This window comes from Triticum urartu, chromosome 4A (genome assembly GCF_056163025.1).
Source record: "Triticum urartu cultivar PI428250 chromosome 4A, HENAU_Tu73, whole genome shotgun sequence".
NCBI classification, from domain to species: domain Eukaryota; kingdom Viridiplantae; phylum Streptophyta; class Magnoliopsida; order Poales; family Poaceae; genus Triticum; species Triticum urartu.
In genome coordinates this window covers 492854739-492878077 of record NC_141876.1, presented here as the reverse complement: position 1 = coordinate 492878077, position 23339 = coordinate 492854739, and the positions used below count along the sequence as shown (strand labels likewise).

General features: G+C 45.6%; 1 protein-coding gene across 2 annotated transcripts; it reads right to left on the bottom strand.

Annotated features, from left to right (window-relative positions):
* Positions 1 to 6207: 6207 nt before the first annotated feature.
* On the bottom strand, positions 6208 to 14001 carry LQY1 (DnaJ/Hsp40 cysteine-rich domain superfamily protein). Of its 2 annotated transcripts, XM_048715769.2 has the most exons (7): positions 13706 to 13853; positions 13531 to 13614; positions 13320 to 13371; positions 12204 to 12350; positions 10897 to 11815; positions 10590 to 10806; positions 6208 to 6621 (listed from the first exon to the last, which is right to left on the bottom strand). In XM_048715769.2, exons 5-7 carry the CDS (start codon positions 11182 to 11184, stop codon positions 6506 to 6508), a joined length of 621 nt encoding a protein of 206 aa, XP_048571726.2. In that variant the 5' UTR covers positions 11185 to 11815; positions 12204 to 12350; positions 13320 to 13371; positions 13531 to 13614; positions 13706 to 13853; the 3' UTR covers positions 6208 to 6505. The 2 variants fall into 2 exon arrangements, with proteins under 2 accessions (XP_048571726.2, XP_048571727.1); XM_048715770.2 differs by lacking the exons at positions 6208 to 6621; positions 10590 to 10806 and having other exon boundaries at positions 11583 to 11815; positions 12204 to 12360; positions 13706 to 14001.
* Between the last annotated feature and the right edge of the window lie 9338 nt (positions 14002 to 23339).

Sequence of the window (23339 nt, the reverse complement as noted above, 5' to 3'; positions counted from 1 at the left end):
ATCAAACTCTTTTGTGACAACACTGGAGCTATTGCACTTGCCAAGGAGCCCAGGTTTCACAAGAAGACAAGGCACATCAAGCGTCGCTTCAACTCCATTCGTGAAAATGTTCAAAATGGAGACGTAGAGATTTGTAAAGTACATACGGACCTGAATGTAGCGGATCCGTTGACTAAACCTCTCCCTAGGGCAAAACATGATCAACACCAGAATTCCATGGGTGTTCGATTCATCACAATGTAACTAGATTATTGACTCTAGTGCAAGTGGGAGACTGTTGGAAATATGCCCTAGAGGCAATAATAAAAGCATTATTATTATATTTCTTTGTTCATGATAATTGTCTTGATTCATGCTATAACTGTATTATCCGGAAATCGTAATACACGTGTGAATACATAGACCATAATATGTCCCTAGTAAGCCTCTAGTTGACTAGCTCGTTGATCAACAGATAGTCATGATTTCCTGGCTATGGACATTGGATGTCATTGATAACGGGATCACATCATTAGGAGAATGATGTGATGGACAAGACCCAATCCTAAGCATAGCACAAAGATCGTGTAGTTCGTTTGCTAGAGCTTTTCCAATGTCAAGTATCTTTTCCTTTGACCATGAGATCGTGTAACTCCCGGATACCGTAGGAGTGCTTTGGGTGTATCAAACGTCACAACGTAACTGGGTGACTATAAAGGTGCATTACAGGTATCTCCGAAAGTGTCTGTTGGGTTGACACGGATCGAGACTGGGATTTGTCACTCCATATAACGGAGAGGTATCACTGGGCCCACTCGGTAATGCATCATCATTATGAGCTCAAGGTGACCAAGTGGTTGGTCACGGGATCATGCGTTACGGTACGAGTAAAGTGACTTGCCGGTAACGAGATTGAACAAGGTATTGGGATACCGACGATCGAGTCTCGGGCGAGTAACATACCGATTGACAAAGGGAATTGTATACGGGGTTGATTAATCCTCGACATCGTGGTTCATCCGATGAGATCATCGTGGAGCATGTGGGAGCCATCATGGGTATCCAGATCCCGCTGTTGGTTATTGACCGGAGAGTCGTCTCGGTCATGTCTGCTTGTCTCCCGAACCCGTAGGGTCTACACACTTAAGGTTCGGTGACGCTAGGGTTATGAAGATATGTATATGCAGTAATCCGAATGTTGTTCGGAGTCCCGGATGAGATCCCGGACGTCACGAGGAGTTCCGGAATGGTCCGGAGGTAAAGAATTATATATAGGAAGTGCTGTTTCGGCCATCGGGACAAGTTTCGGGGTTATCGGTATTGTACCGGGACCACCGGAGGGGTCCCGGGGGCCCACCGGGTGGGGCCACCTGTCCCGGGGGGCCACATGGGCTGTAGGGGGTGCGCCTTGGCCTTCATGGGCCAAGGGCACCAGCCCTACTAGGCCCATGCGCCTAGGGTTTCCACCACGGAGGAGTCCAAGTGGTGGAAGGCACCCCGAGGTGCCTTGGGGGGGAGGGAAACCCTCCCCTGGCCGCCGCACCTAGGAGATCAGATCTCCTAGGCTGCGCACCACCCCCCTTGGCCCTCCTATATATAGTGGGGGAGAGGAGGGATTTCATACCTCAGCCTTTGGTGCTTCCTCTCTCCCCGTTAAGTCTCTCTCTCGTAGTATAGGCGAAGCCCTGCTACTGTGACGCCCTGCATCCACCACCACGCCGTCGTGCTGCTGGATCTTCATCAACCTCTCTTCCCCCCTTGCTGGATCAAGAAAGGAGGAGACGTCATCCGTTCCGTACGTGTGTTGAACGCGGAGGCACCGTCCGTTCGGTGCTAAGATCATCGGTGATTTGAATCACGTCGTGTTCGACTACATCATCCCCGTTCTTTGAACGCTTCCGCTCGCGATCTACAAGGTACGTAGATGCATCTAATCACTCGTTGCTAGATGAACTCCTAGATGGATCTTGGTGAAACGAGTAGGAAAAATTTTGTTTTCTGCAACGTTACCCAACATGAGCTCCTCCACAACACCGTAAACTTGCAGTCTTCATCCCGCGCAGGAGCATGCTGTGACCCGCTCCTCCACATTGTCGGATGACATCGTGATTGTGCAGGCGACCCCCACCCCACGGTCGACATCAACCTCAACGTCATGCCTGGATTCGGTGACGTCGGCCAGTCGGCCCCCGGGATGCAAAAGAAGCAACCGCAGGTGATTCCTACGACCAACCTCCCCGATGCTCGCAGGCTGTTCGACGAAACACCCGACCTGAGGTAGGCGCATCATCTACGTGGGACGTGGCCAAGCCTTCCACCCCGAGGGCCATGGCCAAGATTTTGACCCCGACAAGACCCAAAGCCAAGAGGATTGCAGCCAAGATGATAGTGACGAACACATTGGCGGCCACGACAACCAAGAAGAGACCGACGACCAAGACGATTCATTGCATGAAGACATCTATTGCGAATACGAAGAAGAGGGCGTTGACATTAAGGGAGAGCCATTGTTTATCGATGAGCTCACCCTAAGAGTCAATGCAAAAAGAGGAAGCAAAGCATTCACACGAGATCATACACCAAAGACGATGACAAGTTGATTTGCGAGAGTTGGAAGGAAATAGGGCAAGATCCAAAGACCGGTACCGAGCAAAAGGTTTCATTTTAGGGGGAGAGTTCATGCGACCTTTCATGAACGTAGGAAGCTTCAGCCCTATAAGTTTGCGAGCACCCATGGCATCAACTCAATCCAAAAGAGGTGGGGGTTTATGCAACAAGAATGCTACAAGTTTTGTGCCATGCTTGAGAGCGTTGAAGCGAGTCCTGTGAGTGGCCTAAGTGTGGGTGATTTGGTATGCACTTCTTCTCTTTGTTCCTATGCCATGTTCATGTTTGTTGCATTTTGTGTCATTCATTATTACACTGTGGCCTTCACTTTTATTCTGTAGGCATTCCAAACTGTGAAAGCCTTCAAGATCCAACATGTGAACAAGTTATTCACCCTCACCCGTTGTTGGACGCTCATCAAAGAACGCCCCAAGTTCAAAGACCAATATGCCGCTCTAAAGAAGAATGGAGGGCCGACAACCGTCGTTGGGCATGAAGATGGATTGAAGCGGCCGAGGGGTAAGACCAACTCAAAGGTGGACGAGAAGCGTGATGCAACATCTTTCACCTTGCAAGAAACTTTACAAGGCATGATGACCCAAAAGAAAGCAAGGGACGAGAGGAAGGGCAAGAAAAAGAATAACAAATGAAGGCCTACATGAAGCTACAAATGAAGAAGCTCAAGATGAAGGAGGCTGTCAAAAGGAGGAAGCTCGAGATCGAGGAGGCCGTCCAAATGAAGAAGCTCAAGATCGAGGCCACCAATGCAAACACCAAAGCAAAAGAGGTGGTGCTAGCTTTCATGACCGTGCACTTGAGCTAGATGTCCCCGAAAAGAAAAAGTTGGTTCAAGAAGAAGCAAAAGGAGATGCTCGAGCAAGATGATTGAGCAACCGCTAAGAGGAACATCATTTTGTATGCCGGCATGAACTAGTGTGCCGCGAGACATGAACTATGGCCGTTTTTTATGCGCTGACAAATGTGCCGGCCGCTGACTTTGTTTGCCGGCGTGAAACTGTGAGGGTGATCATTTTATGGCCGCTGGCATGAAACTATGACTGCGAGGCCTAAATTTAAGTTTTCATTTCCTTTGCAAAAATTTCAGGCGGCCGGATGAACGGACATACGACCAGCGTAAATGTAGAAACGGCCGGACGTAGCCTACCCAAATGAATAGAATCCGGACAACTCGGACATCCGTTTGGATCACCCGTTGGAGTTGTCCATCCACAAACCATGAAAAAGCATATCACCTGCCGTGCGTCAGGGCTTTAAGAGGCTCTTAATTATAAAGTTTTAATCAAAGCCCAATTAGCTCCACCCAGTTAAAGAAGATGCAGTGATGATTCCTGCCAAAAAGAGATACCGTGATGATTTCCTCGCGTGCGAAGGCCCGAGGGAAGATCCCAAGCTCAAAGAGAGATCAGTGTGCTTCCTTTTGTGAAATGAAAGCGCTGCGGGAACTTTCTTTTGCAATATTCAATTGCGGGCAACCCAGCTTTATTGATCATGGATGCAATCTGCTTTGCGAGAGGGGGGCTCTCCCACTTACCATTGCTGGCTAGCTGCATAGCTTCCAACGGATAATGCTACGTACTTTAGCCAGAAAAGATGCTGATAAAGATTGCATGGCGTACAAGAAAGCTGAGAAAATGTTGTGGTATTTCCCTCAACCAATTCAACGACACCTTGAGCTGGGCCCGAGAGGATCCTCCCGGTTCCACAGCACAGCGCAGAGCAAGGTTAAACCGGACTTTGGGTGCTGTCCTGCCGCCGAGTCGGACCAAAAACCTGATGTTGGAGAAAAAATAATTCAACCGTCGATGGTCAGGGCTGTTATCGAACCCATGAGCAGTTTTTTTTTAAGATATATAAAGGCAAAATGATTTCCGACAAACGCACAGTTTAATGTAAGAAACAATAAGAAGGAGAATAGGTCAGGTTTAAGGTTTTACCTGCAGCGTGTACTTGCGTTTGTGATCCTATCTAGTTATTTAACATGACTGATAGACACCGTTATATGTTTTTTTTTTTGAAAAATGAGACTTGCCCCCGGGCTCTGCATCTGAACAATGCATGCAACCATATTATTAAAAGTCTCAAAGTAGTACGAGTCAAAAGAATGTTACATCTCGCAAATGGAGCAAAGAACACATAAAAAGCTCAATACCACAACCGGTATGAATAAAATGACAAGATCCCTAGACTCCTATCTTGTTATGCGACCGCCATCCAAACCGGTTGAATATAGCCCGTGCTACCATCTTCCACTGGTTGCACCCAGTAACCAATGGCTTTCCGGAGTCCGTAGGAGTGAGTAAGGACCACGTACGGATCCATGCCGTAGCTCTGAAGACACCGTTATATGTATGTAATCAACATGTTGTTTATGTGAGGTGCATTCGAATAACTCCAACCACGACAGTGTCATCCCGATGTCGTTACCTCTTCGGCGGTGTGTTCTTGCAGCTATACGTTCCAACCAATGGCCAGGTTCGCAACATTGAGGTGTGTGTGCTCTTGAAGAAATTGCTGAGCTCGTATCTCAAGCAACCACGACGCCTGTCCCCAACATCATAAAACCCTGTGGATGTGAGGTCCTGAAGAGGCATATCTACTCGACGTGGTTCCGGGTGAATAGTCAATGATGACAGAGTCCGTGGAGATCACCCGCCTTCATGAAGGCATTGTTTGTTAGCCCTTGCCCTTGCCATTGGCGTGGGTCCTTGGTCTTCGCTGGCGGTGACAACGGGTTCGGTGATGGTGCTGTGCTACCGTCGTTTCACCCTCTGTCCTTCATGGGGTGCTTATGACGTTGATTCTTCGTCACTACTCATCCTTGGACCCCTCCCATGGCGGTGTAAGTGTTGTGATGACTTTCATGATCTCGCCACTATCTCGGTTGATCTTTGCCCTTCGGTGACCAGGATGCTCGCCCCACCTTGCCAAATGTTTTGGTTGTCTCTGTGGCAGAGCTTCCATTCAAGGTTCATGTTCATTGGTAGTCCCATGACTTGCACTACTCTTGTGTCATGCTCATGTAGTGGAGCTTGCGGTCAATGATAGTCGTTGATAGCATCTGCTCATTTATAGCACAGTGGGGATACCGATACCTACCCGGGTGTTCTGGAAATTTGGAAGTTCTTGGTATTATAATACCCTTCGTCGGTGCACCTCATTCGTGGTGATGATCAGTGTGTACGCCAACTGGGTCGTGCTTTGTCATTGGCACCCACTTCCCTCTTTTCTTCCTGCCCCATGTTTAATCTCTTGATTCCTGCATTGTGTGTTTGTTGTGACAATGGCATGTGTCAGATGGTCGATGGGGCTTCGTTGCTTGTGCGACTTTTTAGCCTGGTTTTCCTCATAAATAGGGTCCCTCTCTTAGGTTTTCAATCTGGTCTCCCTCGTAAATTGGATCTATCTCTTTTTTGAAATGATGTCAATTCAGGTGGAGAGCCCTCTCCCCGGCCTGACAGATTCAAAAAGAATAGGAAATCCTTCTGTTACTTCATCAGATATTTATGTCCTACGATGCATTACTAGATTATCAAACACTTGCTAGGACAAACCAGATGTACCAGACAGTTTACTTTGTGCAAAGAATATTTTGAACCGGGCATTACCCCTTTCCATTACTGCAACATAACGGAAATACAACAGTCCAAAGAAGGAGAAAAGGGGAAGCGAGTTCAACGCATCGCCGGGAAACCCACTGTGAGCACTCGCCATCGAGATTACTCACTGTGGGGCGAAAACCCGACGACACCATATCTCTGCAGCTAGGGACCAGTACCAAACAGCCCCAAAAGAGCACAAAACACAAGCTCGCAACAGTCGAGCAGAATAAGTTCAGTCCCACATAGGGGAGAGCAGCTCAAATATCAAGCTAAACCACAGGGACACATCTCCAGCAGAATCAACAGGTCGCCTCTTCACGGTTCGCAGCACAAATCCTCATCATCATCGACGCATTTTCCTTCAGCATCTTCGCGCCGTCCCTCATGGCAGTCGTGTCATCCTGCTTCATCATTCCTGCCCAATAGCAAATTAAGGCACAAGTAGAGAAGATACATTCAAACGGGCTTGTAAGAGGTTTGAACTCAAAGGTGGCCCTGTTGCGACACGACCAGATCGCCCAGCATATAGCAACGATTCTTGCTGTATAGAACTTCCCCCCCAGGTAAGAATGTAAAACACCAAGAGTAGGCCTGCCAAATATTATCAGGGCATAAAGCAGTGCCAAACATACATGCCACTGCCCTCCAGGTTATCCTGGCAACAGGGCAAGCGAAGAACAAGTGCTGTGCGGTCTCTCTTCCTCCGCAAAAAGAGCATTTTGGATTCCCTTTCCAACCACGATGTTTCATCACATCCCTAGTCATGATAGCATCCTGAAAAAGTTGCCACAGGAATATTTGAATTTTGAGAGGGATTCTGGCACTCCAAATCCATCTGTAGTCGCACCCAACAATATTCTTTTCCAGGAACGAGTACACCGATTTGGTGGTAAAAGAGGTTCTACCACCCAAGCCCCATTTGATCACATTAGAGGCATCTGAAACACATGCTTCCCTGGCCATATTACCAACCACGACCCATTGATCAAAAAGCTCACCATTTAGTCTCCTTCTAAAGAATGAGGAGGGATCAGCATTTAAGCACTTATTAACAGTGCACTCAGGATAATTGTAGATCGAGAAAAGATGAGGGAACTGCTCAGCCAGAGGGATATTGTCCCCAATGGGGTCAATCCATAGCCTAGCAATGTTTCCTGATTGAACAATTACTCTCCTCCCTGCCATATAAAGATTTTTCACCTTCATGACCGCTTTCCAGCATGGTGAGTCATTGCACTTCATTTTAATGTCAGCCACAGTAGCCCTACTGAAATATTTAGCTTTCACAATATCCTGCCATAAGCCGAATATAGTTTCTAACTTCCACCACCATTTAGTAAGCAGGCTAAGGTTCTGCTTATGCAAATCTTTCACACCCAGCCCTCCTTTATTCTTGGATCTACAAATTCTAGTCCACTCAACAAGGTAATACCGTTTCTTATTCTGGGTCACATGCCAATCTCCTTCTACATTTATCAATCCTGGCCAGTATAGTTTTAGAAAGAAGGAACATAGACATATAATAAAAAGCAATGCTAGAAATGTTAGCATTGAGCAGCGTTAAACGTCCCCCAGATGAGGCATTGCCCCCCAGGCCAGAGTCACATCTCTTAATGAATCTGGACTCTAAAAAGTCCCAGTCAGCAACTCGCAAAGAAGAAAAGGTCACTGGCACCCCCAGATATTTCATGGGAAAGTGCCCTATTTGACAATCGAACATATCAGCATATGCTTTAAGGATATCGTCATCCCCCCTACACACAGGATCTCACTTTTTTGGAAATTGATTTTGAGCCCAGACATGAGCTCAAAAATGTATAACAACAACTTCATGTTCACAGCTTTTTCCAGATCATGATCAATGCACAAGACCGTGTCATCTGCATATTGCAATATGGCCACTCCCTTTTCAAAAAGGTCTGGAGCGAGCCCAACAACTAAATTATTCTTCTGTGCCTGCAGCACCATTTTACACAGGCACTCGGCAGCAATATTAAAAAGGAAGGGTGACACCGGATCCTCCTGTCTAACCCCTTTAAAGCTCTTGAAATATGGCCCCACAACGTTGTTCAACTTCACACTAACTGTGCCATCAACCAAAACACTTTTAATCCACCCACACCATATGGGACCAAACCCTCTCATCTCGAGACATTCCAAAGAAAGTCCTAATTCACTTTGTCATATGCTTTCTTGAAATCAAGCTTAATGACAATGCCCACCTTCTTCTTGATGTAAGTATGATGCAGAATTTCATGCACAGATAATACTCCATCCATGATATTTCTATGCTTGACAAATGCATTCTGGTGTCTACTAAATAGCTTATCAGCAAAGGGGGTCACCCTGTTATCCAGCACCTTAGTTATCAACTTATAGGGACATCTAAGCAGGCAGATCGGCCTGAACTGCTGAATCTTATTGGCCCCGTTGATTTTAGGCAGTAAAGTAATAATGCCATAGTTCAATCTACAGACATCAAGTTCCCCAGCATGAAAGGCAGTAAACAGTCTCATGATATTGCTCTTCACTATCTCCCAGCAATGCTGGTAAAATTCAGCGGGGATATTATCCGGGCCAGGGGCCCTGTTACTTTTCATGGAAAACAAGGCTCTCTTCACTTCTTCCTCTGTGAAAGGTTTATTAAGAATCTCGTTGTCCAGCTCATCGAGCTTTTCTTCTGCCCCCCAAATATCCGGGTCAAGGTGGAATATGTTTCCCTGAGCCGGCCCAAAAAGATTTTTGTAAAAATCAGTGGCATGCTCCAGCAGTTTCTCAGTCCCCTCAATCACCGTACTCCCAGCATGAAGCAAATGTATAGTGTTTTTCCGCTTATTACCGTTAGCAATTTTTTGGTAATAAGCGGTGTTGTGATCCCCCCCAAGCAGCCATCTTTCATTAGATTGCTGCAGCAGAAAAAGCTCCTCATTGACAAGAATTCCATTCATCTCCACAAGGAGACCAGTCCTCCTACAAAACAGTTCATGGTCTATCTCCCCCTCCTCTTCTATTTTCTCAATGAAAGCAAGTTCTTCTCTAATCTCCTGCTTCCTTTTCTTTTCATGACCGAACTTATTCGATCCCCAGCCTTTGAAAAACTTCTTAAATCTTTTTAACTTGATATTTAGAATATCAACAGGATCGGTGGCATTCACGTTCTGATTCCAGATTTTGCTAACTAGAGGAAGAAATTCCTCAGATTTTAGCCAGCTTATTTCAAATCTGAACTCTCTTTTTTGTGGGGCTCTGATAACATGGTTATCAGAGTACAATAAGAGAGCATTGTGATCAGAAATCTCCCTAACGAGTTTCTTCATGTTAACCATAGGAAACATCTCCTCCCACTCATTACTCATAAGAACACGATCCAATTTCTCCAAGGTCGGATGAGCTTGGTTATTAGACCAAGTGTACGCCCCCACTCATATAAATCTCCCTCAAACACATAGTGTTAATGATTGAGTTGAACAGGTCAGAATGTGCTGTTCGACGCCATCTTTTATTCTTTTCTTCACTATGTCTGAGGATATTGAAGTCTCCCCCAATCAATAAAGGAGTTTGAATATGGCAACAGAAATCGGCCAATTCACTAAGAAAATCACTTTTATCCCCCTCATGGGCTGCTCCATAGACACTACAGAGAGTCCAGATCTTTTTCATACTAATATCATAAAGAGATACCTGGAGAATGAACCTGCCTTTTCTCCAAGCAACTACTTCAAACTTCTCCTTCCGAACCCCACATAGGATACCTCCAGCCTTGTCAATTGAGGGGATCCACTCCCACTCAAACAAGTTGTGAGGGTCGAGCTTTCTAAAATAACTATCCAAAAAATTATTCTTCAACGTTTCTTGCAAACAAAGAAAGTCAAGAGAATGGTCCTTAATCATATGGGACAGGCAGGTTCTCATTCCTTTCTTTCCTGCCCCCTGCAATTCCAAAATAGGCCTATCATTTGTATCTTTTCCCCTTTCGCCCTCTTCTGGTGGCCCTGGTATTATGGACAGGGCTGCCAGCCTGTGTTCTTTCCACATGATTTTTTTGACTTCTAGTAATGGGCCTGGAAGTAGCCACTTTCACTTTAGGGCTTTTCCTTTTCCTAGACCGGACCAAGGTAAATTGCTCTTCCATGTCCTCTTCCCCATCCCCCAGTCAGTACTAACAGGGGTTTGGTCTCCCTTACCATTAGTGATATACATCATTTCTTCCTCTACCCTCACATTTTGACCCCTCTCTGTTTTGGACATTTCCCCCCTGACTATTTCAAGTTCTCTAATAATATCCACATTAGAGAAGTTATTGTCAGGGAAAGCTACCCCCATTTTCACAGCACAGTTCAGGATTAGCTAGTGCATCAAAGGAGTTATGGTTAGCTGAATTACCTTCAAAATTTTTCTTCTTGGAAATGGCAACAGCTCTCTCTTGCATTCTTCCCTCCATATTCTGCAAGTTCCTCAAGCTAAACCTCTGAACCTCTTCAGATAAAAGGGGAGGGGTAGGAATCACCTCTCCCACATCCTCAGAAGGGGAGGCAGGAAACTGTACCAGATAATCTGATTTCTCCAACTTGGAAAGGTCCTCTCCCTCAAGTTCCACCACCTGTTCATAATCCATAGCCACATTTAAATGAGCTATATCATCATGGGGCATAACAGCAACATGTGAACATGTATCAACATTTTTTTCTACCTGAATCTCATCAACATTATGCTTGGTGTCATCAACACCTAGCATTGCCTGAGAGGCCTGCGCTTTTTCTTTGTTATATGCCTCCACAACCATGGTTTCAATTAACAGTGTGTTATCTTCTGATTCCTCAGATTCCATGCTTTCTCCTTTCTCATCGACAGGGTTCTCGTCCCCATCACCACCATTTTTACTGTATCCATCATTTTTTCCTTTGTGTCCAGACTTAGGGTCATGCTTGCCCCATGTGGATGTTCTCACAAAAGGGGATTTGTTAACATCCGCCTCCATCTGCACTTCCCTTTTCTCTCTTTCTGGATCACGAACCAACACCTTCTCGATTTCATAGAAAAAATCAAAGAAGTGCGTACCCAACACTGCCTCAGCAACCCCAGGGAGCTCGTCCACGTTGCGACATATTCATGTACACGTAAGTTTTACAAGGGATGACCTGTGGTCTTAGGTCAACACTGCCCTCACTGTGCTCAGAAGCCCTCAATTTGGTTTCCACTATTGTGTTACATCCACTAACCAATTGGCTGAAAAGTTGACATCCTAAAGATTGTGGCATATAACTTGGCTGCTCCACAATATAAGCACCAACGCAATGCAGAGTCATCTTCTATCTTCTAGTACATTGGAAAGAACACGCTATGTGACATATATTGAAAATGTTCAACAAGAAAATATCATCTTTGCCCACTGAGGGACAGTCATTTTCAGACATCAAAAGAGTGTGCATGTACATCCATACATATTTACCAAAAAGGGAGATGAATATAATACAACACAAAACAATCATATCATTCCTGATGGACACATCGTCACCAAGTATTCAGCATCATCCTTAGATCAGATTCCTCACCTTACCGTCGTTAGCTCGTAACGAAAAAATCTTCAGTCATCATCATCCTTGAACTCCCTGGTTAGTCAACCAAATAAACAGACCATCAGACATCTCCTTTGTTCAAGGTACATCCATTTATTCGGAATGTCGCCACTTGGCCAAAATGTTTGGGCATAAGAAACGGGTATATTCAATACTCCTGTTATCAAGGGCATAAAAGGCAAGGTCCCGGCATGACAGGTTCCTATACAATATGAAAAACACTATGGGCCATCTGTAGCTAAGTAATTTTGTCATCTCTACATGAAAGATCCACATTATGATGGCTTCAAGTAATTTTTATGTGTTAAGCATGCTTTCATTTGGGTAATTCAATAGTACCACTCTGAAGTTGTTAAATAAACTAGCATGGTGTTATTCCACAGACAAACATATATGAAAGCATTAGAGAACAACCCATTACCTGCGATCAAGATAGCGTGGCTGAATGCCACTACCTTGGCATGTGGTACATGTCAATGAGCCAATGCCATCGCAGTTGACACACTTTGATACTTCAGATTCACCATTGCCAATTACTACAGTAACAGTCCCTGCTCCGGTGCAAAACCTGCATACCTCTGGAAAATCAACGATTTCTTTTCAACATTTTGATCTACTAGATGCTGACACAGAGAAAAAGGAAAAGAATAATGTGTGCGGCATGCACCATGAAGTCATCATTTGATTTTGCTATGGCTAGTCATCCTCTTCCGGTTTAAGGGAATAGTCTAATTAAGTTGTTGAAACTCACAAAGAGAACTTTTGATTCTTTTTTATCTAAGGATTCCATTTAAGATATAGCTATTTCAGACAGGAGAAGGCTTGTCATTTGACATCATACTCTTTTAACATCATCAGCTTCGTTGCTTAACGCCTTGTGCAATCAAACAAATAGTCGAAGAAATATCAAAATTCCTTTATTAAGTTTGACGACTGAATTCTCCCAATGCCACCCGGTTCTATTGCCACATCAAATTAAGAACTAGCTGGAAAGTGGAAACACCATGTGGTCGAGGAAGAGAAGGTTGTGTTATATATAAAGCACCACAGATTATTCTGCCTGACATGGAAGATGCCACATATGGTTGAACCAAGTTACTATTGGATATAGTGTTTTGCAAAAAATAAATTGATTTTTTTTTCAAGAAACAGGCCGCAGCCCAATTCCATTTCACTGAGTGAAACAATGAATACATCAGTTCAATTATTCAGTTATAACATAGGTGCAAAACAAAAATTATTCAGTTAACATCCACCGTACAAGGCACGAAAGACCTAGATGCAACGCCCAACATCTGAAAAGGTCATTCCAGCTAAAACAAGACTACCAAAATGGAGAGCAAATATAATGCAAGCTAAACTAACCGGTTGTTACATCTTATATGGAAATTTCCTATCAAACTCAAACTTTAACGCTTCCAAAATCCAACAGTTCGTCTCATTGTACATGTAGTGTACCATGGCATTGGAACGAACATATTAAAATTTTGAAGAGCGGACCAAATTAGGACATCAATCGAAGGGCATAATCACATACGCGCGCCGGAGCCGCTGCAGGGGAAGCACGGCTGGTTGTTGTCTCTCTTCGCCTGCATTGGAGAAAATCAAAATCACATTTTGCATCAATGCAAGGGCATGGTCTAGGCTCTTTCAGTTTCAGTCAACATGTTTCTAGAAAAAATGCTACTCCTAATCTTACTTCAGCAAACTTAATTGTCCGAATACCATTCTTGCTTAAGAAAACTTACGGAATTATCAATTTGATTCTCGTAGAAAATCGGGATGCCTATCCCGGCGGCGACGCTGACGACGCCGACAGTTATGGCCACGACCTGAAGCCACCAAGAAACCGCTCGTTAAAACTCGGCAGGAAATCAAGTGGCAACCTCCATAGAACGGGCGTTGTAGCCTTTTTGGGCGCACCGTGTTCTGGTCGAACTCGATGGCCTGGATGCGTGGGTACCGCGCGCCGGGTCTCCGCCGCCGCGGGAGCGCCGCCATGGTGGCGGGCGAGCATGGCGTGGAGGAGAGGAAGGAGTACTGGGTGGTGGTGAGTCGGGAGGAGGTGGTGGCCATGGCCATAGACGCGTCGCCCGTTGGACGCTGCTGCTTCAGATGCCTGGGCAAGCAGGCACGGTGATCATGGGTAGCCGCAGCAGGACACAACGCCACACTTCTCACCCCTTGCGGGCACTGGTGGCCAGGGCTTGGTCTTCTCGGATATGGGCATTATCCATTCTGGAAGTTTGCGAGCCTCACAACTCTCTACCCTTGGATTGGAGGCAGGCCAGTTGGGTCGCTGATCAAGCTGCTGAGGACCGAGCTGGTAATGTGACCATCCAACGGTGAAGAGTGCTCGTCAGAAAATATGGCACATCCGCACGTGGTGGCCAGCTCGATTAGTTTCAGATTTGATAAAGAACAGAAAGATCAATCTAAGAGCATCTCCAACAACAGCTATATAACTGGGGCATTAAACTGGTAGTACGTGGGTTCCTTCGGTGTACCGGAGCACAGGCCTCCGGCGAACAATGCACGATAGTGTGGGACTCAGTTTGCACCCCAAAGTGGGTTGGTGGCCTCGGCACTCCGAACATGAAGTGGCTTAATATAGCGATGCAGGCAGATGGCCGTAGCTACAACGTACCGATCCTACAAGGCCATGAGCGGAGTTCCAAATCAACGTGCCTGAGGAATCAAAGCAACTTTTTAGGGCGGCGACTCACTGCACAATTGGTGATAGGAACAATGCTCTATTCTGGGAGGACAGATGGCTGAATGGCCGAAGGATACAAGAGGTGGCGCCGAACATATATGCCCTAATCAAATCCCGGGTGCGCTCTAGCTGCACTGTTAGCCATGCATTGACGGACGGCGGCTAGGCTACCGGTGTTGGGCCGGAATTGACAGCCCCAATGTTGCAGGAATACCTAAACTTGTGGACTGAGACAACGCGGGTGCAGCTGAACCCTGATGTACGCGACTCCATAGCTTGGTCCTGGGAGAAGGACGGGTGCTTCTTGACGAGGACATCATACGCAGCGAGATTCTGGGGCAGAGAGGTGGCCTCGACGGCTGAGTTCACTTGGAGATCCAAGGCCCCACTTCAATGCCGTTTTTTTCCGCATGCTTGCCCTACAGAACAGATGTTGGACATCCGACCAACTGGCTCGTCGTGGACTGGACCACCAAGAGCAGTGCCCTTTTTGCCACCTGGAAGAAGAAACCATAAACCATCTACTCCTCTATTGCGTGTTTGCCAGGGGAGTCTGGACAGTAGTATGTGGAGAGGTGGGCAAGCCGGAGTGGGCTTCGAGAAGGGGTGAGTTTATTTCGCAATGGTGCGCCGGTAAGTGTGGGACGGGAAGAGCCAAGACGGATGCCAGGGCGATCCTAACCCTCGTACATAGTCTGGGAAATGCGGAAGCACCGCAAGGCCGTTGTGTTCGACGGCACGACCCCATCCATGAACCATGTTATCCTCAAAATTGAGGCCGAGGGAAGAGCGTGAAAGCAAGCGGGGATACTCAAGGGGGACGTTAACACCTTCCTTGGGGAGTTAGTAGTGTGGGATAGTATGAGTAGTTAGCATCGATACAATAGTGTGTCGCGTGGAGTTGGTGTTCATGTTGGGTAATATGTAACATCAACATGGAGGGGCTCTCTACCCCTACTTTCTTCTTTAATATATAGTACGTGTAGAGAAAAAACTGTCATTTTAAAGTTGTTGATGGAGATGTTATTCAAAATGGAGGCCATATTGATTAGCTAGTGGCCTTGGCCAAAGTGAGTGGTCTTTTTTCTTTGAATGGCCAACCGGGGGTGGATATCCCCACCTGAATATATTTGTATTGAATTTGCCTAGAAGCCACACAGCTCCATACAAGACAGGTTCAAGTGAACCAAAGTACACATGGAAAACAAGAGAGGAGACACAACTAAAACACACACACACACACACACACACACACACACAGGCGAACCCCAGAAGACCCGTCGAGGAAGGGCACATAAGGAGAAGAAGGCCTCTAGACAACACCAAGCGGTGTTGTTGCCAGGCCTCGATAAGCCCAACCACCAACAATTCGAAGCCGGAATCACCACCACCACCGACCGCCATCACTAATCTCATCAGCACAACCAACTGATGAGTGCTATTTTTACGCTCATCACACGTAAGATTAAACCAGTTTATTTCACAAAAACTAATATATCCACTTCCATATTGCTACTAATGACTAATGAATGCAAAGGATTCCACAAACCTATCTTTATTTAGTTTCCATAGGAAATGGGGCTAAACGTGGACAAAATCAAGCACATAAATGGAAAGGAGTAAAAAGGAGAGGAGAGCCTAGGTGGGAAGCGCAGGAAGACTCCAGAGCACAAGAAAGCGCCTCATACGAGCGTATGCGCTCGTATGAGCTACCAACGGTGCCCCTGATCTAACCCAACAAATATCATGAAGGGTCCAACACCAAAAAGAGAAGAGAACATTGCAGAAACCTTCATCTTCGTCATCCACAACAACCCTAGCCGCCACCATTTCCCGTCTCCATAGCCACAACCATCACCATAACACTCATCCAAATTAGCCATACTTTGTAATTGTCTATCGCATCCGACAACTATTGTAAGACATATTATCAATCAATCAACCTTCTTGATGTGTTCTTGAAGGAAATATGCCCTAGAGGAAATAATAAAGTTGTTATTTATATTTCCTTATATCATGATAAATGTTTATTATTAATGCTAGAATTGTATTAACCAGAAACTTAGTACATGTGTGAATACATAGACAAACTGAGTGTCCCTAGTATGCCTCTACTTGACTAGCTCGTTAATCAAAGATGGTTAAGTTTCCTAGCCATAGACATGTGTTGTCATTTGATGAACGAGATCACATCATTAGAGAATGATGTGATGGACAAAACCCATTCGTTAGCTTAGCACTATGACCGTTTAGTTTATTGCTATTGCTTTCTTCATGACTTATACATGTTCCTATGACCATGAGATTATGTAACTCCTGAATACCGCAGGAACACTTAGTGTCGTGGAATTGTCACGGCAGATGTCCTCGTTGAAAGGACTTAGTCATGAGGCCAACGCATCTATGTGGTAGCTTGGGAGGGGTTGAGTGGAATCGAGAGACGCAACACACAAGACAAGGATTAGACAGCTTCGGGCCCCGGGAAACATCATCCGATAATAGCCCTACATGCTGTTTGTGGCTAGGTCCCATTATGCTCATGAGGGAGTCGCCGCATAAGCCGGCTCCCCTTTTAGTTGTGTCTAGCCTTAGTCATTATTTTCTGTCCCTCTTGGGGTGCCCTGCCCCTCCTTATATATGTTGAAGGGGTAGGTTACATGACTAGTCCTAGCAGGATTAGGATTACTCTATTACAAGTGGAGTCCTAGTATTGCTTCCTTTGTAGGAGAATATTCCTTATGCCTTTCCTCTTAAGCCGGCCCACCATAACATGAGACAGCCTTCTGGGCCTTGGGCCTTGTCCTCTATCTGACCCGCCGTAGAGGCCATTAGTGGGTCGCCAGGCTCGTGAGTCGTCAGTCCAATAAGCCGCTAGACTCGTGACGCACCAATCCTCCAGCGGGTTACCAATAAAACGCCAAGTCCGGCCGGGTCATATATCCGGCCGGGTCCTACTGCGGGGTATGTCCCCGACATTAGCCCTCAGTTTAATTTGGATTTATCCATGTTAAATTGATCCTGCAAAATAACGCAAGAACAAATTTGACAGGTTGTGCTCCGGGTTAAATATTCTTGTAAGCCAGCACCTGAACATTCTTAAATCCTTCTTCTAGAAAATCCGTGTCAATAAGCCAACTTCATAATCAATTTGCTGACATTGGTTTCTCACAGAGAAAAATTGTGAAGAATAATTCATTTGACTCAGCTCCCAATGCTTAAAAATATTGGTCTTGAAATACTCATCTGATCTTCAGCCGGCTTCAAAATGTAGATCTTGCCACTTTGAAGAAATCCATGATGTTCATCTCAGTCTCTAGTAAAGACTAAATACTCCATATATGTAGCCCCCAAGTGCCGGGTTGTCATGCTTGCAGCAACCTGGGACTTGTAATTGCCTTATGCTCATAAAAACTTCAACCAGTGTAGCCCCCAAGGGCCGGGTCATTATGCAATAATGAGCAGGGACTTTGTAGATATGATTATGTAGACTTGAACAACAACTAGTAGCCCCCAAGGGCCGGCTTAGTAAGATAATACTAAGCTGGGACTTTATATATACTTCATTGAAAATGATATCATATGATGTAATCCTCTCCATGGGGCTCGAACCCACATCCATATGGTTAAGAGCTTTGTACTCTTCCAACTAAGTAGACGGGCAAAACTAAAAGAGGAGAGAAGAGAGGGGTTGAGCGGAATCGATAGATGCAACACACAAGACAAGGATTTAGACAGCTTCGGGCCCTGGGAAACAACATCCGGTAATAGCCCTACATGCTGTTTGTGGCTAGGTCTCATTATGCTCATGAGGGATTCGCCGCATAAGCCGGCTCCCCTTTTAGTTGTGTCTAGCCTTAGCCATTATTTTCTATCCCTCTTAGGGTGCCCTACCCCTCCTTATATATGTTGAAGGGGCGGGTTACATGACTAGTCCTAGAAGGATTAGGATTACTCTATTACAAGTGGAGTCCTAGTCTTCCTTCCTTTGTAGGAGAATATTCCTTATGCCTTTCCTCTTAAGCCGGCCCACCATAACATGAGCCGGGCTTCTGGGCCTTGGGCCTTGTCCTCTATCTGACCCAACGTAGAGGCCATCCGTGAGTCGCCAGGCTCGTGAGTCGTCAGTCCAATAAGCCGCCAGACTCGTGACCCACCAATCCTCCAGCGGGTTACCAATAAAACGCCAAGTCCGGCCGGGTCATATATCCGGCAGGGTCCTACTGCGGGGTATATCCCCGACACTTAGTGTGCTATCAAACGTCACAACGTAACTGAGTGATTATAAAGATACTCTACAGGTGTCTCCGATGGTGTTTGTTGAGTTGGCATAGATTGAGATTAGGATTTGTCACTCTGATTGTCGGAGAGGTATCTCTGGGCCCTCTCGGTAATGCACATCACTATAAGCCTTGCAAGCAATGTGACTAATGAGTTAGTTGTGGGATGATGCATTATGGAACGAGTAAAGAGACTTGCCTGTAACGTGATTGAACTAGGTATGGTGATACCGACGATCGAATCTCGGGCAAGTAACATACCGATGACAAAGGGAACAACGTATGTTGTTATGCGGTTTGACCGATAAAGATCTTCGTAGAATATGTAGGAACCAATATGAGCATCCATATTCCGCTATTGGTTATTGACCGGAGATGTGTCTCGGTCATGTCTACATAGTTCTCGAACTCGTAGGGTCCGCACGCTTAACGTTCGATGACGATTCATATTATGAGTTTATGTGTTTTGATGTACCGAAGGTTGTTCAGAGTCCCGGATGAGATCACGGACATGACGAGGAGTCTCGAAATGGTCGAGAAATAAATATTGATATATTGGAAGGTTCTATTTGGACACCGGAATGGTTCCGAAGTGTATCAGGTATTTTCCGGAGTACCGGGAGGTTACCGGAACCCCCCGGGGGATTAATGGGCCACAATGGGCCTTAGTGGAGAAGAGAGAGGGCCGACCAGAGGTGGCGTGCACCCCCTTGCCCAGTCCTAATTGGACAAGGGGAAGGGGGTGCCCCCCTCCTTCCTTCTCTTCTCTCCTTTTTCCCTTCTTCTCCTTCTTGGACTAGGAAAGGGGGGAAACCTACTCCTACTAGGAGTAGGAATTCCCCCCTTGGGCGCACCCCTTGTGGCCAGCCCTCCTCCTCCTCCCCTCCTTTATATATGGGGGAGGGGGGCACCCCATAGACACACAAGTTGATCTTTAGCCGTGTGCGGTGCCCCCCTCCACAGTTTTCCACCTCGATAATATTGTCGTAGTGCTTAGGCGAAGCCCTGCGTCGGTAACTTCACCATCACCGTCACCATCCCGTCGTGCTGACAAAATTCTCCCTCGGCCTCAGCTGGATCAAGAGTACGAGGGACATCACCGAGGTGAACGTGTGCAGATTGCAGAGGTGTCGTGCATTCAGTACTTGACCGGTTGGATCACGAAAATGTTCGACTACATCAACCGTGTTACTAAACGCTTCCGCTTTCGGTCTACGAGGGTACGTAGACACACTCTCCTCGCTCGTTGCTATGCTTCTCCTAGATAGATCTTGCGTGATCGTAGGCAAATTTTTGAAATAGTAAGTTCCCCAACAGTGATATCAGAGCCAGGTCTATGCGTAGATGTTATATGCACGAGTAGAACACAAAGGGTTGTGGGCGATAATAGTTATACTGCTTACCAACATGTCATACTTTTCTTCGACGGTATTGTTGGATGAAGCGGCCCAGACCGACATTACATGACCGCGTTCATGAGACTGGTTCTACCATCGTGCTTTGCACACAAGTGGCTAGTGGGTGTCTGTTTCTCCAACTTTAGTTGAATCGAGTGTGACTATGCCCGGTCCTTGTTGAAGGTTAAAACAACACACTTGACCAAAAATCGTTGTGGTTTTGATGCGTAGGTAAGAACGATTCTTGCTAGAAGCCCGTAGCAGCCACGTAAAACTTGCAACAACAAAGTAGAGGACGTCTAACTTGTTTTTACAGGGCTTGCTGTGATGGGATATGGTCAAGACGTGATGATATATAAATTGTTGTATGAGATGATCATGTTTTGTAACCGTTATCGGCAACTGGCAGGAGCCATATGGTTGTCGCTTTATTGTATGAAATGCAATCGCCGTTTAATTGCTTTATTTTATCTCTGAGCGGTAGCGATAGTCGTAGAAGCAATAGTTGGCGAGACGACAATGATGCTTCGATGGAGATCAAGGTGTCAAGCCGGTGACGATGGTGATCATGACGGTGCTTTGGAGATGGAGATCAAAGGCCCAAGATGATGATGGACATATCATATCACTTATATTGATTACATGTGATGTTTATCCTTTATGCATCTTATTTTGCTTAGTACGGCGGCAGCATTATAAGATGATCTCTCACTAAATTTCAAGGTACAAGTGTTCTCCCTGAGTATGCACCGTTGCTACAGTTCGTCGTGCCGAGACACCACGTGATGATTGGGTGTGATAAGCTCTACGTTCACATACAACGGGTGCAAGCCAGTTTTGCACACGCAGAATACTCGGGTTAAACTTGATGAGCCTAGCACATGCAGATATGGCCTCGGAACACTGAGACCGAAAGGTCGAGCGTGAATCATATAGTAGATATGATCAACATAGTGTTGTTCACCATTGAAAACTACTCCATCTCATGTGATGATCGGACATGGTTTAGTTGATATGGATCACGTGATCACTTAGATGATTAGAGGGATGTCTATCTAAGTGGGAGTTCTTAAGTAATATGATTAATTGAACTTTAATTTATCATGAACTTAGTACCTGATAGTATTTTGCATGTCTATGTTCTTGTAGATAAATGGCCCGTGCTACTGTTCCATTGAATTTTAATGCGTTCCTAGAGAAAGCTAAGTTGAAAGATGATGGTAGCAACTACACGGACTGGGTCCGTAACTTGAGGATTATCCTCATTGCTGCACAGAAGAATTACGTCCTGGAAGCACCACTAGGTGCCAAACCCGCTGCAGGAGCAGCTCCAGGTGTTATGAATATCTGGCAGAGCAAAGCTGATGACTGCTCGATAGTTCAGTGTGCCATGCTTTACGGCTTAGAACTGGGACTTCAACGACGTTTTGAACGTCATGGAGCATATGAGATGTTCCAGGAGTTGAAGTTAATATTTCAAGCAAATGCCCGGATTTAGAGATATGAAGTCTCCAATAAGTTCTATAGCTGCAAAATGGAGGAGAATAGTTCTGTCAGTGAACATATACTCAGAATGTCTGGGTACCACAATCACTTGACTTAGCTGGGAGTTAATCTTCCAGTTGATAGTGTCATTGATAGAGTTCTTCAATCACTGCCACCAAGCTACAAAAGCTTCGTGATGAACTATAATATGCAAGGGATGGAAAAGACAATTCCCAAGTTCTTCGCGATGCTAAAGGTTGCGGAGGTAGAAATCAAGAAGGAGCATCAAGTGTTGATGGTCAATAAGACCACTAGTTTCAATAAGAAGGGCAAAGGGAAGAAGGGGAACTTCAAGAAGAACGGCAAGCAAGTTTCTGCTCAAGTGAAGAAGCCCAAGTATGGACCTAAGCCTGAGACCGAATGCTTCTACTACAAAGGGACTGGTCACTGGAAGCGAAACTGCCCCAAGTATTTGGCAGATAAGAAGGATGGCAAAGTGAAAGGTATATTTGTTATACATGTTATTGATGTGTACCTTACTAATGCTCTCAGTAGTGCCTGGGTATTTGTAAGTGCAACTATCCCTGGGTGGTTTTGGTAATTCCTAACAACATATAGCTCATTGAGCTAATATTCTTTCAAGATAAATATTTCAGGAAAGCTCAATGATTGGCATGGCATGGATTAGAAATGTGGACCCCTCAAAATGCTAAGGACAAAAGATTGGCTCAAGCTCAAGCTCAAGACTTTACATTTTACCTTTTAGTGATCCAAGATCACATTGAGTCCATAGGAAAAGCCAATACTATTAAAAGGGGATGAGGTGTTTCTTAATGGGTTACTTGGTCAAAATGCTTAGTGATATGCTCCAAAATCCTCAACCACTTTCTCATATCCACATATGTCCCAAACCAAAAGTCAAACTAGTCCCTACCGAAATTTTCTATCCGGCGCCACCGAGTTCAGTTGACATAGCCACTGCCACAAAACCCTAGTCACTTCGGTCCCACCGATAGGTACCTCGGTCTCACCGAGATGGGATTGGAAACTCTCTGTTTCCCTTCGTAACGTTTCGGTCCAACCGAGATGAGTGATCGGTCCCACCGAGTTTGCAATGCAAACTCTCTGTTTCCCCTTCGTAACGTTTCGGTCCAACCGAGATGAGCGAATCGGTCCCACCGAGTTTGCCTGACCAACTCTCTGATTGCTTATTACCAAAATCGGTCCCACCGAGTTTGTGTAATCGGTCTCACCAAGATTACGTTATGCCCTAACCCTAATGAAATCGGTCCCACCAAGTTGACATGTCGGTCCCACCGAAAATCCTAATGTTCACATTTTGAACTAAATCGGTCTGACCGAGTTTTCTGATTCGGTCCCACCAAGTTTGGTAAATTGTGTGTAACGGTTAGATTTTGTGTGGAGGCTATATATATACCCTCCAGCCACTCTTCATTTGTGGAGAGAGCCATCAGAACATGCCTACACTTCCATCATACATTTTTTGAGAGAGAACCACCTACACTTGTGTTGAGGTCAAGATATTCCATTCCAACCACATAAATCTTGATCTCTAGCCTTCCCGAAGTTGCTTTCCACTCAAATCATCTTTCCACCAAATCCAATCCTATGAGAGAGAGTTGAGTGTTGGGGAGACTATCATTTGAAGCACAAGAGCAATG